The sequence below is a fragment of the Papaver somniferum genome, chromosome 6, assembly GCF_003573695.1.
Source record: "Papaver somniferum cultivar HN1 chromosome 6, ASM357369v1, whole genome shotgun sequence".
NCBI lineage: Eukaryota > Viridiplantae > Streptophyta > Magnoliopsida > Ranunculales > Papaveraceae > Papaver > Papaver somniferum.
Window position 1 is genome coordinate 5,942,513 of NC_039363.1, and position 17,753 is coordinate 5,960,265.

The 17,753-nt window shown below is 37.0% G+C and overlaps 3 protein-coding genes and 2 long non-coding RNA genes across 5 annotated transcripts; 1 reads left to right on the top strand and 4 right to left on the bottom strand.

Annotated features, from left to right (window-relative positions):
• Positions 1-188: 188 nt before the first annotated feature.
• Positions 189-1,812, bottom strand: LOC113285370. The gene is made up of 7 exons (XM_026534274.1): positions 1,776-1,812; positions 1,444-1,686; positions 1,138-1,340; positions 872-1,042; positions 551-649; positions 348-417; positions 189-265 (listed from the first exon to the last, which is right to left on the bottom strand). Exons 2-7 carry the CDS (start codon positions 1,609-1,611, stop codon positions 260-262), a joined length of 717 nt encoding a protein of 238 aa, XP_026390059.1. The 5' UTR covers positions 1,612-1,686; positions 1,776-1,812; the 3' UTR covers positions 189-259.
• Positions 1,813-1,921: 109 nt separating this feature from the next.
• Positions 1,922-2,730, bottom strand: LOC113286227. Its single transcript, XR_003329181.1, has 4 exons — positions 2,587-2,730; positions 2,306-2,383; positions 2,071-2,169; positions 1,922-1,935 (listed from the first exon to the last, which is right to left on the bottom strand). It is a non-coding gene; the product is annotated as an uncharacterized LOC113286227 (long non-coding RNA).
• Positions 2,731-2,767: 37 nt separating this feature from the next.
• On the bottom strand, positions 2,768-3,505 carry LOC113285798. Its single transcript, XR_003328951.1, has 3 exons — positions 3,466-3,505; positions 3,095-3,217; positions 2,768-2,991 (listed from the first exon to the last, which is right to left on the bottom strand). It is a non-coding gene; the product is annotated as an uncharacterized LOC113285798 (long non-coding RNA).
• Positions 3,506-6,392: 2,887 nt separating this feature from the next.
• Positions 6,393-7,262, bottom strand: LOC113290388. Its single transcript, XM_026539996.1, has one exon. It carries the CDS (start codon positions 7,260-7,262, stop codon positions 6,393-6,395), a length of 870 nt encoding a protein of 289 aa, XP_026395781.1.
• A 708-nt stretch (positions 7,263-7,970) lies between these two features.
• LOC113286778 (protein EXORDIUM-like) lies at positions 7,971-9,258 on the top strand. The gene has a single exon (XM_026535393.1). The coding sequence runs from the start codon at positions 8,146-8,148 to the stop codon at positions 9,100-9,102; it is 957 nt and encodes a 318-aa protein (XP_026391178.1). The 5' UTR covers positions 7,971-8,145; the 3' UTR covers positions 9,103-9,258.
• Positions 9,259-17,753: the final 8,495 nt, after the last annotated feature.

The following is a 17,753-nucleotide window of genomic DNA, read 5'->3' on the forward strand; positions in this document are numbered from 1 at the left end:
CATCAATTTCTGTCGCACCATAGTTCATCCCCGACTTAAACATCTGCAGTCAAAGAGTTCAAACACATGTAAGCTCTGTTAAAAAAAAAATTTAGTATCACATCGTGGAAACATATTGAGCTGCATGAAGAAGTTGAATCACTACCTCCTTAGGGTTCCTCATTTAAGTGTCATAACTTTCTATAATGTGCTTCATATATAGCATCACAAAAAATCCACACTCCCAATCTCCTTTTTGTTTAGGGTTGTGCTGCATGTATCAATTCTACGTATTTGAAACATACTCTTTAAGAGTTAACAAAATAATGGTAAAATAATGGTATTAATCTTAAGTTTCTTTTTCTTACCTTCACGTCCACCCAGAATACTTTCTCTTCAGATCGCTTGACACCTAATTTTCTTAAAGCTTTTGAAACACTGGTGAAGAACAAAGAGATATATTTATTAAAAACTGGATACTAGTTTCACAAATCCTTCAATGGAAGTGCCATGAGTTTAAGCATTTTTCCTTCTATGCATACAAAAAAGTTCAAACCCAAAATCAACTTACGTGCTCATTTGCTCCTCTAGTTTGTATCTACACTTCTCATCCAACGAATTTAAGTAATAAAATATCCCATCGAAAAATACAATTAGTACCCAATGAATTCTACAAAGTGAACAGAGAATAAGTTAGTATATGCAAGTATGCAAAAGCAATGTCAGCAACACCAGATGATATCAAAGAATACCTTAACTATGCTTCAAAAAAAAAACAAGGATACCCTAACTCTAATAGTTTTTTTTACTTGATATGCAAATTAAGGTTAAATTCTGAAGAAAAAAACATATCTAAATTCGAGATGAATAATGCAATGCATCTTCCGCTTACCCTGTATTACAAGGAATAAATATGTATTTTCGACTCGGCACTGAATCTTTCAGTCTATTTAATACACTTTTCACGAGTTCTGTTTTATTGACTGAAAAGTGAACTGCCGCTGGATTCATAAATCCGAACTTGGTTTTGCGTGCATCGCCATCCAATTTTTCATACAAAAATCTAGGAACAAATAAAAACACGAGTTCCAATAGCATACCATTAGCTAGTCAAAAAGAAGTAATTATTTATGAAAGCAACAATCAACAGAGACTTACCGGATGAATAAGACTATAGCATTGTTCGTAAGTTTCTGAGACGTGCAAACAAACTCAATATCTTCTAGTGCCATATGTATAGGCACATCTACAGTTTGACCAAACACATCGCGATGCAACTCAACTTTGATCGCAGCCCTGCTTCTGAACACTTCTTTTGCTCTCTTAACAAATTCATCAAATGCATCCAATCTCGTTCGCCCCTGCAATAAAAAAGTTCAAGTACAAGACGACCAACACCTAAAAGAGATATTAAACTACGTTGTAAATGATTTCATAATTGAAAAAAAATAGAGATTAAAATACATTTCCGACAAGGACCACCAAGTGTTTTGGCCATTGAACAACACTTTCACGGGCATCATACACAGTAACAATATCACCAGATGGATATGGAAGTATTGCAGTTTTTATCTCCACAAAATCCACCGACACACGCAAACAATCATCACGCATTTTTTTTCCATGAATCATTTTTGAGTCGCTGTGAATAACATGTCCCAGCGCAACAACCCTGCTGATTTTGTCGTACAATTCACACGGATGGCTCTACATGACAAATATAAAATTATATTTGGAGTTATCTAGTTTCAGATGAGAACGCCATTAGTAGGGGGTCTTTAGATTAAGAAACTTACCCTGTTAGAAGGCGGATGAGGTGGTCCTGTTGGTGGCTGCAGACGTCATATAATAACATATGAATGTCCTGCATAATCAATTAATCTGGTTTTATTTCTAACAAATTAAACAACTCACCTGTGCAACCACTTTTTTTGAGGACAACATCGTATTAGGTACCTAGATAAATTAAATGAGTAACAAAATCAGGATAACCAAAATAAACTATGATTTATCACCATATCATAATTAGGTACAAGATTTCAAACATTTGAGGATAAAAAATGTAGAAAAGAAACCGAATAAAACACTCACTTGGGCGGGCGCTTTAAGAGAGGCCGGGATAGATGTACTGTTCAATTCTTGAGACGTCTTTCTAGCATCCAGTTTAGAGCTTTTGGCCCCATTATGTCTCTAAAAAATTGATATCCAACGAAAAAAAAATTATCATTCTCAATATATCCTGATTGGTTACTGCAACTCGATTACGACAAAGGTATTCGTACACAAGAACAATAAGTATATGTCTAAAGTTCAAATTTTGACAAACCCGAATATTTTGGGCCTTTCCTTTCGGATCGTGAACAGCTTCCCCCCAAGTTTCAGCTAAGTCCTTATCCTCAGCACCCTGAAAAATTTGCAATGTCATTTCCATTAAGGTGTTCAAAAACGATCAAACCAGATTAACCCAATTCATCCGGGTTCATGATACCACAATTAACTTCATCATAACAAATATTAACTTGTATTTACTTCTTCATAACTTTCTATGTTCAGCATACTATCTATATTTCTATTTAATTAGAAATATAAAATAAAAAAACAACTCACTAAGGCAGGGACATTTTCTGAGGACATCATAGGTGGCTGAATCGTATCATATTGGGATTTGCCCAATAATTCTTTGAACTGAAGGAATTGTTTCTGCAATTTTCTCTCTGTGTCTAGTGACTGTTCCTCCAATTGTTGTTGGAATTCTTTTCTCAAGTTGTCTTCACTTATTCTTGCTTGCACATCTTTCACTCTTAGTTGCTCTTCCAGTTCTCTGATTTTATTCAGATTATCTTTATTTGATGATCCACGTTGTCGAGGAGTGTCAAAATACTGACTATGGGTCACTCTTGTACCTGCAGCCCTTACTCTTCCACCATGTTCTTCACCCAAAATCTTTACAAGGGCATCTGTCTTACCTTCACAGACAATTGTACCCTCTTTGATCTTTTTCGAGCAGTCATCCTGTTACAAAACCAAAATTTTGCACACATAAAGAGTTAAACTGGATATCTACTTATTTTGAAATAGAACTTGTGTATAATTAAATTGAAGTTGTCTATCTTACAATTTGAGCAGCAACTTCACCAATCTCATCAGTCTTATACTCCCCATTTTCATTTTGGCGTGCAAGTATCCATAATAATTCTCGTGGAGGGGGTGAATCACTTGTCCACTTTCCTTCTCTTTTCTGTACAACAAATACATTAATATCAGTATGATGCTTATGTTGTATAACACTATATTTCATCTAAAAGCTTATGTTGACAAAACACAACAAAATTGAAGTTAGAAACTTTGGAAGCAGATAGCGAACTCAAGTAAAAAACAGAAGGAAAAAAAATGAGAATGTATACACGAGCTCTCTCAGCAATTAATTTCAACATTTAACTTCACAAATTAAAAAAAAAAAACAAAAAAACACTTATGAATGCAAACCAGTTTGTCCTTTAATCCAGCATAGGTCCTTCGTCCCATCCTATGCAGATATTTGTGGTGAGCTTGTACCGTTCTGCCAATTTCAGACAACTCCTGAAAATTAAAAATGTATTAGCTCTATATAGTAACAAAATAATTCTCGACCCAATCTTGTTTAGCTCAATTGACATACCTTGCCTTTGTCGCTCAATCTCCGTTTTACAAACTCTTTTCATTCTTCTTGTTCTACAAAACCTCTTAAATCTGAAGGAACATTCTTAAGCTTTTTTCGGCTTTTTTCGAATGGGGTAACATGCTTTGCAGCAGTTCGTTTCCTCCATCCTCGCCACAAGTCAGAAAATTGTCTCAATACATCTTTCCTCTTTGATTCGTCGAGATCAAACTTAAACTGGAGGTAAATAAACATCGACTAAGTGATATATATATATATATAAAACATTGGTAGGGATTTTAACATTGGGCATTTCATTAATTAATACATACCGTTACGTCCTCCCATAACTTTTTCTTCACTACAGGTGGAACTTCTTTCCAACATGTATACTTCAGTCCAAGACTTGGACCAACTTCGCTGCCTATGTAACTTGAGAGCAAGCAACCATTTTTACCGGTTGCTTGGTTGGCTTCATCATAAGTAACAGTCCGCCTTTCACCATTAGTATCCCTTAAAAGCTTTGGTAATCTTGTCTTACCCCGCTTTCCTTTATTTGCATCCACGTTATCTTCACTTGAAACTTGAGATCAAACAAAACAGAAAAGAAAAACGAATTAATAAGTGTTTGGCGCGGTACAACCTTAAGGAGATTTATATTGTCAATTTTTTTGGTCCAATCAACCATGTATACTGCAAGAAAACACTTAAACAACAAACCTGATTGTTCGCTGTGGGAAACTGACTGCTGTTCGCTGTGGGAATCTGAATACTCTTGAAGCCCGCCATCAGACTCCGTGTCTGAAGTATCCATGAAATGAGCTGCAAGAATAGATAATATATAAGCTGCTAGGAGCAAAAAATTACAAACATATCCAAGAACAGATAATATCTGAAGTTCGAGATTACTAGTAAAGACAATAATAAAAAATTACAAACATATCCAAGGTGCTATTACTAATGAGAGATCGGCTAGTATTTGCTATTACTAATGAAAATAGATTTCTATTCAATTTTAGCATGAAAAAATGTGGTTAACTAACGAGAGACCGGCTAGTATTTGTTAAAATGAAGCACTTTCACTATACCAAATATCATAACCATTCAAGCCATTTAGCAATCAAATGAAGAATTCAACTTAAACTGGTACGAAATTCACGTCCTGCAACAGCTTAGAGTATGCACTACAGACCCTGTCTTCCTTTTCTTCTTTAATTGTGGTCAATGCAGAGGTCTCCCTAACACCTGATATCACTAGCCCCTTAGTTAACTTACTCTAATCCTATAAAAACAACTAAAAGGAAAGAGATGCAACAGATATAAAAGACAACAAATAAAGAAACGCAAAACCAAAGGTAACAACACTTAATCTTTTCTTTCTAAAATACTGAAAGTGTGAGAATCAGGCAGTATCCCATTATTTGACATTTCACCAAGCACCTTGTATGCATGGCCCATTGATCGGAGTAGTATAAGATACCGAATTCGGAGAATGATCCCAAGACAAATATAAGAGAAAGATTTGATTTTAGGAGGGGAATACCTTGTAATCAACTGTTTACGCTTTCACCTTTCAATATATTAGTTTCAGGGAAATAGAAGGATTTTGCTTGATTAACATCAGATAGAGAAAACAACTTGCAGTTGGCTTCACGTAATCTCTTCAAAACTGCTGCAGTTTCAAACAAGGAAATGATGGAGAGAAAATAGGGAGTGGAGTGGTGTTGATCGTGGGATACCAAAATTGGCAGTAAATTTGAAATGGGTACATCATAGGCGCGGGTATTAAACAGTTGCATCAGACACGATTTAATGTAAGCCGTGTCCAATAAAAAATCTCCGTGGGATCTCATCGATCAATAAAATCTTCGGTAGAATTAGCTGAATGGATAAATTAGTTAGGGATTGATAACAGGGGAGAATGGGTTTTGATTTCGAATTGAAATTTGGCAACAGGGGAGAATGAGATTGATAGCAGGGGAGAAATTAGGTTTAGAAACGGGAGTTGTGCTTCATCTTCCAGGCTAGAACCTTGTCTCCCCCTTTGTGAATTTCGTTTGTATCGAAACCAAGGTCCTAAATCCACAACACGTCTCTGGAGATAAATACGTGTCCAATTTACTGTCTCGGCTATCAATTAAATACTGCCCAATTTACACGTCTCTGGAGATAAGTACGTTTGTAAAACCGGGTCTATTAAGTATCTAGAAATCTAGTGTCTCGGCTAAAATGAATGCCGGGACTAAAGATATCGTGAATAGTCCCGGACCTTTATATCCCCGAGACGAACTCAATTTTGGTCACGTGTTTACATAAAACCGTGACAAGGTCAACCGTGACTAAAACCCCTTATTGTACTAGTGTTTATGTAAAATTGAGAATGAAGGAAAGTAATTCACGGATGGGTTTAATTAATGAATTGAAGGTTTATATCGATTTTTTGAGATCGAACTGTAGAAGAGAAGTTTGGGAATGAAATTAAGGTTTCTGCATGTTGTTTTGGAATTCGAATTGGTCAAAGATTGAGATGATTTAGATAGAATTGGAAGATGGGTTTGTCTAATTGAAGCTTCTGAAGTTGTTGAGGATAAAATCAGTGAGTTAGGGTTTATGTTCTTCATCGAATTAAGAACTAGGGATTCGTGAGAAGAATTCAGAGAAGATTAGAAGGTGGAATTAATGTTCTAGGAAAGGAAATAGATGATGGGTAAGCTTAATTGGAAGTTATGGGTTTAACCTGAATTAGAGTTTGAAGAAGAAGATTTGCAGAATCCAGTCAAGCAAGAAGAAGGGTTGATTTGTATTGCTGGAAGGGTTGATTTAGGAAAGTCTCATTTAAGATAGGATTAGTGGTAGTAGAAATATTTTTGAAATGAGAAACAAGAAGGTCCTCAAGAGTATCTCTATCCTCAGACCAAAGACCATTAGCTAATTTAAGAGAGCTAATATGATTGAAATGCCTCCTTCTGTTAACATTAGTATGGTAGTAGGAGGTATTTCTATCATAACTCTTAATGAAATCAACTCTGGATTTTTGAGTATAAAAGGATTCTTGAGCTTTTTTAGCCAACTCAAGATTCTGTTCTACCTCCCTTGTGGCCTCATTATTCTGAATAAAATAAGGATTTCTATTCAGATTTCTGAGTTGATCAGTTAATGAGTGAACTTTATGATCAATGTTACCATAATGGGTTGTATTCCATTTCTTTATCTCATATTTTACATTTCTAAGACAGTTGACCAATTTGAAAGCATGAGAGCCTCTAAGATTTGTTTTATAAGAATCCTTGATAATTTGCTGACAAGTTGGATCCTTAAACCAGCACTTGAAATATCTATATAGATTTTTCCCTTGGTGATCATTACCGTTGGTAACCAAGAGAATTGGCAGATGGTCAGAGACTATTGCATCAATATGAAACAATTTAGAGTTGTTATAATGATGCAGCCAATGACTATTCACCATTGCCCTATCCAATCTAGCTTTGACATTATTAATCCCAGATTTTTTATTGGACCAAGTAAATTGAGAGCCTATATATCCTAAGTCAATTAGGACAGAGCTATCAATGACTCGTTGTATAATAGGAAACTCACAGATAGTTGGTCTAGTGTTGGAAGATCTTTCGTGAACAAACATAGTCATATTAAGGTCCCCAATTAAAACCCATGAAAGACTCATTGAATACCCGATACTACTAATGTGATTCCATTTTTCTATTTTCTCACCATGGTATGTGGAACCATAGCAATTATCCCTAGTAGAGAAGCAGTTGTAAAAAAAGTCTTAACCGTGTAACATGGAAATTATTTAGTATGTTATTAAACTAGAAAACTAGAGGCTTAAATAGTTTTAGAGATGACAAGGAATCAAATGGTTTGCTTAAAAAATTACGACGAAGTTTCCTTATGTCAACCGCTGTTGGTATAATGACCATTCAAAACCATTTATGAGTTGCATGGTTTCCTTTTGCCAGTTTGACACTCGTTGCATATTTTTATCCAGATTTAATCCTATGATGACTAAATCAGACACCTATAGCTAAGAATATCTTTAATAATGTCTCACGTGAGAAGGTTGTGACTTGAACGTGCATCCGTTTAGTGTTCTTCTTCTTCTCTATAAACTTGGCATCCATGCAGCTGGAGCTCTACTCCATATGAGCTGATTATTTGAATTGTCGGCCACAATGACACGCCCGCAACTTCATTAATCCAGATTGCATTTACCCTAGATAATCTCTTGTGGCACTCAAAACCAGCTGCCTCCTAATGACTCGTTACCAACTTGGTTTATTGTATACTAAAATGACAAGGATGGGATATAATATCAATGCTAGTCACAGTGTCAAACCTTTGGCTCTTTCCACACAGCTCCCTCTAAATTTCAAAGCATATCCATTCCTTTTGGCATCCTATATAAACACAATCCGATCTCATCAACTATTCACATCATTCATCTTGTTAATCAAACAAAACACTTGATTAAAAACATTACTTGTTTCTGATTAAACAAAAACTTTCAATCAATGGCTTCTTCTTCTACATCTACTTCTTTCGTTTTGTGTTTCCTTTTATTTGTTTGTCTCTTCCATTTCTCTTCAGCTACCGGTAGAAAACTCAATGAGTTAGTCCAAGACCCACCTGCTGTGCCGTTACTATACCACAACGGCCCACTTCTTTCTAGTCAGACTTCTGTTAATCTCATCTGGTACGGCAATTTCAAACCTGCCCAAAGAGCTATAATCTCTGATTTCTTCAATTCTCTTTACACCACACCTAAAAGTACTCAATCTCCTTCGGTTTCGATGTGGTGGAAAAAGATAGAAAAGTACTACAATCTTCCAAATTCCTCTAGGAAAACCACTTCTTTGGTTTTGAAATCTGGGAGACAAATCTTGGATGAGAAATATTCATTGGGTAAATCTCTGAGTAACAAGAAAATTGTCAGATTAGCATCAAGAGGTGAACAGGGTAACGCAATTAATGTTGTGTTGACTTCAGCTGATGTAACTGTTGACGGGTTCTGTTCAAGTAGATGTGGTACTCATGGTTCTTCATATTCATCTTCAAAGAAATCTAAATTTGCATACATTTGGGTTGGAAACTCTGAGATTCAATGTCCTGGTCAATGCGCTTGGCCTTTTCACCAACCGATTTATGGACCTCAGGGTTCACCATTAGTTGCACCAAACAATGATGTTGGTATTGACGGTATGGTCATCAATCTTGCTAGTTTATTAGCTGGTACTGCGACAAATCCATTCGGAAATGGGTATTATCAAGGACCAGCTGGAGGCTCGTTAGAAGTCGCTTCGGCTTGTACTGGGATATACGGAAAAGGAGCTTACCCTGGTTATCCAGGAAATTTGCTGGTTGATCCAAGTACGCGTGCAAGTTATAACGCGAATGGAGCTAAAGGAAGAAAGTACTTGTTGCCTGCATTATTTGATCACTTTACTTCCACTTGTTCTACTTTAGTGTAAAACAAGTGGTGGTATGAAGTATGAACTTGAAAGTAATTTCATACAACCTTCGAGAAGAGAGCAGAACAAAGGATGTTAATCTGATACAGTGTGTTAACTTGTATATATAATGTACTTCATTCTATTTGAATATATGTAGTATTGAAATTTGCGAAATCGCGTTGTTGGGATTATTTTGGCACAAAAAAACAAAGTATCTGTGCCTGTGGTTCATGCCGTCCTTTACCCCATTTGATTCCTGAACCAAAAAATTTGAAATTTTTTATGTGCAACTTCAGCACACTGTCATGTAGTCTATACTAGTCTACAGCTACGAGCCCAAGACACTTATTTTGCATTTGTTTATGAGAATCATATTCTGCCATATGGCCCATATACATAACTTATATCTTATGCCAAATTCTACGAAACAGATGCACAAGTGTAATCTTCATATAAACCGCGACAAGTTTGCAAAATGAGCATCTCACTAATCAGAATAAGGAACACTTACAAATCCAATATTTCCTACACAAAATAAACAAACATCGATCCGTTGTAGTCTAGGTGGTCAGGATACTCGGGTGAGTCCCGGCAACGGAATTTCTTTTTTTTTTTTTTTTTTTGTCGATGGTTCAAGATTTGGTGGTATCGCCTGGGGAGGTTTTTCTAGTAGACCCACCAGTAGGTACATGAGTCATCCATCCTTGAGGAGAGAGTCCACAATGTCTGCAGTGATTTTGCCAGCACCCATCTACCAAGAGAAGTCAAAGCCCAACCAGCTGTAGATTCCTCCACTCCAAAAAAATCATGTTGAAAATTTTGGACACTGCCATTCGCTCAACATTGGTTTCTCGACATCTTTCAGGATCATCATTTAACGCATTTTCTTCACACTATTTTGTATCATCATGGCCCATGCTGCACTTGGAACCAAGAAAAATTTGGTTTTAAGGTTGAAAATGATAGACAAAACTAGTGTCAATATTTTTGAAACTTAAAGTGATCTACTACTACGTAATCCACCCTGTACAGATAATAAGGCCGAGATGGCGTGGTCCATTTTAGTCAGCTAGTGGTTCCTTTAAGCTTTGTGTTTAAGAGGAGAGTGGATGAGTATGTAGCTTAATTAACTACTCCATAGATATGGTTGATGGAATGATCTTGACTGCTCACCATGCTCGGTTCATGCATCCCAGCATGCCTATCCTCCTTAAATTCATTTGTCCAAGTATTTGCAAAGTTAAAATTATAAGAATTGTAAGCAGGTACCTAGGGAAATAAGGCTCTTATTGTACCATTCTTCGTCTTGTCAATATAGGTTTCACTTATTTAATGGCATATCGTTGTACCTAAAATGGGATAGCATCGTACAGTTAATAACACGTCAAAATTGGTGAGGTCCATATCTTTAAGACTTGAATGACCCAAACCAAACACTTTATATGCACTTGATCTCTTACAGTGTACTATTCTCTAATTGCTATTCGACCAATAGTCTTACATGAATGTATGCTTAGCTTTACTTGGTATAAATGGTTGATAGTACTGCTTGATCAAGTGGTCTCGATTACCTACCATGCATGCACATCCAAGCAAATTTAATGCATGATTTTGACAATAGAAATTAAGTTTGATAGTCAGTGCATCCAACTCTTAATTTCATTTCAACGAACTCTCGTACGAAAATTTAGTACCTAAAACTCAATAATTTCCTATCAACGTCCACTCGTTCAAATTATTTAATCGGATATTTCTCATTTTTGAATGCCTTGCAGTACGTTTTAATTATAAAGCATGCGTGCAAAATATAGATCGCAGTGGTTCTATAGTTACAACTTACAAGGATATCATATTAGTATTATTTGATTTCTACCTCCCTCCCTCCGTAACATTGTCATCTAGGCTACAGCTATAAGTCCAAACAACTTGAAGAGGTAATCGGTAGTGCCTGGCGAAGGTTTTTCTAGTAGACCCACACCAATAGATGCATGAGCCATCCATCCTTGGGGAAACAGGCCACAATGTCTGCATTGATTTTGCAACTAGCTGAACCTTGAGAAGTCAAAGGCTAACCAGCTGTATAGATTCCATTCCATGTTGAAAATTTGAACCTGCCATTCCATGCCTCATATTAAGCCAAAAATTAATGATGACAAAGTTTGAGACATGGCTTCTCTCTCGACCTCTTTTTGGTTTTAGGACATTCTTTCACCAGGTTGCATCATCATATTCATGGCCCATGCTGCACTCCCACAAAAGAAAATTTGGGTTTAACAAAGATCGAAGATAAAAGACAAAGTTGGTGTTTATGATTTTGAAACTCAAGTTAACTACTACTACTTGTACCTAATCAAGCATACCATTATACAGCCAATATGGCCGAGATGGCGTGGTCCATTCTTAGTCGGCTAGTGGTTCTTGCGTTTTGTGTTTATGAGGAGGAGAGTGGCTTAATTAACTACTCGATATATGTGGTTGATACTGCCTTGGTGGAGCGATCTTGACTGCTTACCATGCTCGATTCATGCATGCCAGCAATGCCTATCCCCCTAAAATTATTGCAACTAACACAAAATGATGCAAGTGAGAAAGTCCGCGCGTTCATTTTTTGTAGTGGATTGCCACCATTTTTCTTGTGGCCCACTTGGCATAGTGATCGGAGTTAACCGACTTGGTACAAGGAAACTACATAGACCTCTCCTTTCACTCAAGATATTGACACAGAATTCAACATCTCGCTTTTCGGTCTTCTGAAGTTGACTTGAACTTTTACCATTGTAAGCCCCGTCTAAAAATCAGCATGTGTCATCATATCCTGCTCAAGACAGCACCGACCAAAACAGTTTCACGCTACAGATCACATTACATATCCATTTTCAGCACCACCAGCAGCGGAGATTGTGAACTTAACCTGCAAGGACTTTCAAGGCAACTTGCGTTTGACGCTAGCTAGTTTATGGGTCACATTAACCCAAGAAAAGAAAAATTGAGTCTTGTATTTGTCAATGTTCAGATTCCAAAACTCTTCGCCATATTGATTGTCATTCAGAAAAGGCCACGGTGGAAAAAAGCTGCTCATTCAATTGCCTGTGAATTTAGGCTTCAATGATCCCCATTGCTCAACCTATATAAGCGTATGATTCAAAAATGGCGAGGTCCATCTCTTCAAGTACCAAGCAAACAATTGCTGGTATTGATTAAGCCTTTTCTAGAATAATATTCTCATCAAGAGAGGGTAACAAATAGTAAATGCCCTGATTGTACTCTTCATCCATCGTCTTGTCAATTTAGGCTTAAATAATCCCATCGTTGTACCGAAATAAGCATATACAGTTAATAACGCCAAAAAGAATTGGTGATTGAGGTCCATCTCTTAAATTAGGTCCCAAACGAAACACTTTATTTTGATTAAAGCTACTTCTAGATTATTCATTCTCCTGCATGTAGCCAGTGGGTTTTCTTATGAAATTTGAAGGATGATTATTGTGTCCTCGTAATGGGGTATACCGAGATTAATTGGGGTATACCTATTTTATTCCTATCCAAACTAGTGTGTTAAAGGATGTCTAAAAAGGATTAAAAGATCAAGTTGTCCATACTAAAAAATCATGCCGACTGAAATTTGGTTTTGAAAATTTTCAAAACCAATTCACCCTATGAGGTTCATCTGGGATGAAATCGAAAATCAAAACAAAACTAGAAAAAAATCAAAAATCCAAATCAAAACAACAACAACAAAAAAAAAAGTGGCTACGGGATTTGAGATTAGGTATGATTTTGTACCCACTCTCAAACCGAGTACAAATTCATACGCGGTTTGAGATTGGGTACAAAATCATACCAAATCTCAAATCCCTTATGAATTCAACATTTTTGTTAAAAGTCGGCAGGGTAATTTTTGTCGACCTTGTCGACTAATACTAGTCGGCAGCTTTCTAGGTTGAATATCATGCCGACTTTTCATCTCTGAAATTAGCATTTACAGGGTCGGCAAGGTATTCATCCTTATATCTTGTGACTATAGTTTAGCCGGCAGGTTATGAATTTAGTACCTTGCCGACTAATCATGCATTTGTAACACCTTTCTCTGTATTGCAAAAATCCTATAGTCGGCAGGGTATCTTTTTTGTCGACCTTGTCGACTATAAGTTAGCCGGCAAGGTAAGAAATCAATAAGATGCCGACTAGTGAAGCATTTACAACAGTCTCCTGTGTGTAAAAAAAAAATTCGGCATCTTCTTCATTCGGCGACCTTGCCGGCTGAAGTATAGTCGGCATCTTCTTCTTTCGACGACCTTGCCGGCCAAAGTACAGTTGGCATCTTCTTCATTCGTCGACCTTGCCGACTTTTCATGGTTTCAGAACTGAAAGTCTTGATTTCTTCTATAATTTTGAGTATGATTTCATACATCAGCTTTGCAATCCCCTTTGGAGAAGTGTTTGGGTAATATGCTTTCATTTCCGTTGCAAAAACTTTTTTCAAAACAATTTTTTTTCATCAAAAATCTTCCCACATGAATTCAATCAAAAACAAAATTTCATAACTTAAATTCATAAGTTTTAATCTACTCATAAGTTTTAATCTAAATTCAATTAATTAACCTAATCAGAATTTTTAGTGTTAAATAAACAAAGGTATATTAGCCATTTAAAAAATACAAAGTTAAGGGATGGTTTCTTTTACTTCAAAATGATCTAGCTTTTGTCTCATTAGATATACCTCAATTAAATTTGGGTATTATCCCAATCAAGCCAGGTTAAATTGTATCCGTGCATATCCTAGTGAATTCATTGAATGCAATACTTGCATAGCGCTGCAATGTGGTCCAGAAGGTAGGACTCAACTATGAAAGACAAAGATATTGGAGCAGAGTCAAATATACCGCCTAAAATTCCAGAATCACACAAGATGCTACGTTGAAACTACTTGAACCTCACCTCGGCCCTAGTTGATTTTTGGCGCAAAAATTCAACACTTCACTTTTCAGTTCAAAGTGGCTTTTAACTCCTCTGCTGGCCAAAAGCAACTCCCACACGTGCACACCCTCTCTTCTGCTCGCGCGTGCTGTACTTTTCTGGGGACAATTTTTATACCTTTTCTCGATTCGAGCTAGTAGTCATTTGATGCCGCCCACATCTACCACCACTACCACATCCGACAAACTCAGAGTTACTGTTTTCGGGGAAACAAATTTCAAAATCTGATTTCTTGGCCGTATACGACCATTACCAACATCGTTGATAAAAGATAGCATACATTTGTATCGTTAATTTAACCTTGCTTGATTGGGATAATATCCACATCAATTGGGTATACCTAGTGACACAAATCTGAGTCATTTAGAAGTAAAATGGGCCACTCCTTAACCATGTATTTTCTAAATGATTGATGTATCCTGATTTAATTAACTCTAAAAAATTTGATTAGCTTAACTAATTGAGTTTAGATTAAAATTTTGTAAATAAAAATTCAGTAGATTAAACCTTTTGTCTGTCTTATGAGTTCGATTTCGATTAAAAAATTCGGTTCTCAAAATGTGAAAAGTCGGCAAGGTCGAAGATTGAATAAGGTGACGACTAACTTTGGCCGGCAAGGTCGATGTTTAGCTAAGGTGTCGACTATTTCTGGACGGAATGGTCTGTGAATGAAGAATACGCCGACTATCTTGGGCCATCTATGTTATAGTCGGCATATAAACATTTCCTACAATACCGGCTATCATATAGTCGGCATGCAAATAATTTTTAACATTGTCGGCTGACTTATAATCGGCATGCAAATAATTTCTAACATTGCCGGCTGTTGAAAAATCGGCAATGTAACCTTGCCGACCTTTAGTTATACCCAACAGAAAACAGAATATGGGAAGATGTAATTCACTTTATTCATGCAATTTTGGTTACTACATTGATTGAAACATAAACTATAACTCCTTCTCGACGGAACAACGAATGCACTTAGCATGTGCATCAAGCCTTGGAACCTCTAGGCGACCCTATTGGACGAGTTATAGTATCGTGAGGGTTTATATAGAGATCTACCCACAAAACCTACACTAAAACTTTTAAAGCCGTCAATCTTCGTCCGAGGAATCCGACGACGATACACCCTCCATCATCTTCGGGCATACTCCGGGATTTTGGATATCATGAATTGATAGCTTGCATCGAATGCGAATGCTTCCCCCTTTTCCTCCAAGTAGCGCGCGCTGACGACTTCATGCTACAAAAACACAAACACAAACTTACTTTGTTAGTGCAGTTTAAGTTGGAAGATCAAACAACTTGGATCACGTAAAATAAACCACAAAAATACTTATAAATTGTTCAATGGACAAGTTGAAGTGGATAGCGTTGAAAATCGGTTTTTGGATAGCTAAATAAGCAAGTATCGCATTTTCGATGACTAGGTGCCTGTCATGAATTTGTTGAACACTTCTTCCATTAGAATTCCCAAACTCTTTCCTATATTTGTTGTATACCCTAGCCCAAAAGGTTACGGCATCCACCCTTACGGAGGGCTGCCTTCTAACTCGATTTTCCGCGTACCAAGCTTTGGTTATTGTCAAATCTTCATTTGAATCAAATGATGCCATTGTTGATTGTAGAGGTATTGGGAGAGTTAAATGGAGTATATGGTGATATGAGCTTTGGAGAGTATATGCAAATAGGTGTGTGGTGTTTTTTAGAGAGAACTAGTGTATTTATAGGATGGTGCCCAAATTTGGCTGTTATGGTAGTCAATCAATGCAATTGTACTTGCAAAAATTTGAATTTTGGACTCGCCGGCAGGGTCGTAATTTTCTTACCCTGTCGACCTTATTATGATTTTAGGCATCAGGACTTCAATTTCTTCTGTATAACAGTCGGGAAGGTATTTGGTCATTAGCGTGTCGGCTTTCTTATAGTCGGCACGATCATAATTTTATAACCCTGTCGACCTTATGAAGATTTTAGGCATCAGGAGAAGGTATTTCCTGCAAAACATAGTCGGCAGGGTCGATAACATAATACCTTGACGGCTGTAAAACATACGTCTAGGTATTAATTTGCTTACCTTGCTGACCCTGGTAACTACACCATTTCTGCTGTCAGGGCCGGCAGTCTGACAGTTCACAACCTTGCCGGCCCTGGTTTAGTCGACAATGTAACTTAACAAAAGCATGTCGGCGGAACTATTAAAACTTTACACAGCTAAACAAACCATTCATTCAACAACTAGAAATCCCACATTTTTTGTCCAAAATACGAAAATATGTCCCGTAAATCTTTAACAAAAAACATTTGTCCAACCATTAACCTTAACATTTGTCTACCGCAACATAAAGAAATTGAAAAGGCAGGGGTTATTTCCCTCAACGATGGCATGCTTCTTAGACTCATATCAAGATGGAAGCGATCTGAGAATTTTCATCACAATATCCTTTTCAGGAATAGTCTTACCCGATGCAAAAGATGCATTAACAATTTCGGACACTCTGTGATTAAACTATTAAAATATATCTTCATCTGCCATACGAAGGTTCTCCCAATCGAAATTAAGATTTTGAAGTCTGGCTTCCTTTTCACTGGAGTTACCTTCAAATACGGTTTCTAAGACATCCCAAGCATCTTTAGACCTAGTGCAATTTGACACATGGTACTGAAGATTTGGGGTAATGGCATGTATGATTGCACTCAAACTGTAGGAATTTTTCTTTGCAGCAAGTATCTCGGCAGGACTGTATTCACCAATATTCTTGGGAACGTTTACATCTCCAACTGCCACAACGGGAGCATCATACCCATTAACAACATATACCCATGATTGAAAATCACGTGCTTGAAGAAAAGCTCGCATAGCAATTTTCCACCATAAGTAATTAGAGCCATCAAATACTGGCGGTACGTTAATAGAGATAGCACCTCTGTTCATAGAGTCAGATCGCTACAAACACAGACTTGTAAGGTCTTGAACGTGTTTGCCCGCTCTGATAGCAATTTAAAAAGCGGGGGTGTAACAACACCACCCATTATTTCGCTTAGCAATCTGTATGGACAAACTCGAATATACTTTTAAGAGAATCAACAAGACTCAATCAATTAAAAGTATATCAACGAGTTTATATCTCCCTCTTGATTTGATTTACTCAAGCAGGAACTGCGAGTTCTAATCAAATGCAAGGAATAACTTGGATGGTACCAAAGACCAATATCCAAGGATCAATCAATGACAATCAACAACCAAAGGTTGGATTACTCTAATTGATGATCTAACGCACAACCTGTATTATTTCAATTATAAAGATAAAACAATATAATAAGGAAATTGAAATAACACAGACACCAGAAAAAAATTTAACGAGGAAACCGCAAATGTAGAAAAACCTCGGTACCTAGTCCAGATTGAACACACACTGTATTAAGCCGCTACAGACACTATCCTACTCAAAGCTAACTTCAGACTGGACTTAGTTGAACCCCAATCAATCTCCCACTGATCCAAGGTACAGTTATGCTCCTACGCCTCTGATCCCAGCAGGATACTTCGCACTTGATTCCCTTAGATGATCTCACCCACAACTAAGAGTTGGTACGACCCAAAATCGCAGGCTTTGACAATAAACAAATATGTCTTACACAGACAAGTCTATCAAAGGATCAATCTGTCTCCCACGGATAAACCCTAA

What these genes read in the sequence shown, in the direction of transcription:
- LOC113286778 (XM_026535393.1), top strand. Translation starts at nt 8,146, where the DNA reads ATGGCTTCTTCTTCTACATCTACTTCTTTCGTTTTGTGTTTCCTTTTA.
- LOC113285370 (XM_026534274.1), bottom strand. Translation starts at nt 1,611, where the DNA reads ATGATTCATGGAAAAAAAATGCGTGATGATTGTTTGCGTGTGTCGGTG. An exon ending in TTTATTCCTTGTAATACAGG is followed by an intron (nt 650 to 871) that starts GTAAGCGGAAGA and finishes TTCACTTTGTAG; the next exon opens with AATTCATTGGGTACTAATTG. An exon ending in CTAGAGGAGCAAATGAGCAC is followed by an intron (nt 418 to 550) that starts GTAAGTTGATTT and finishes GTTCTTCACCAG; the next exon opens with TGTTTCAAAAGCTTTAAGAA.
- LOC113290388 (XM_026539996.1), bottom strand. Translation starts at nt 7,262, where the DNA reads ATGACTATGTTTGTTCACGAAAGATCTTCCAACACTAGACCAACTATC.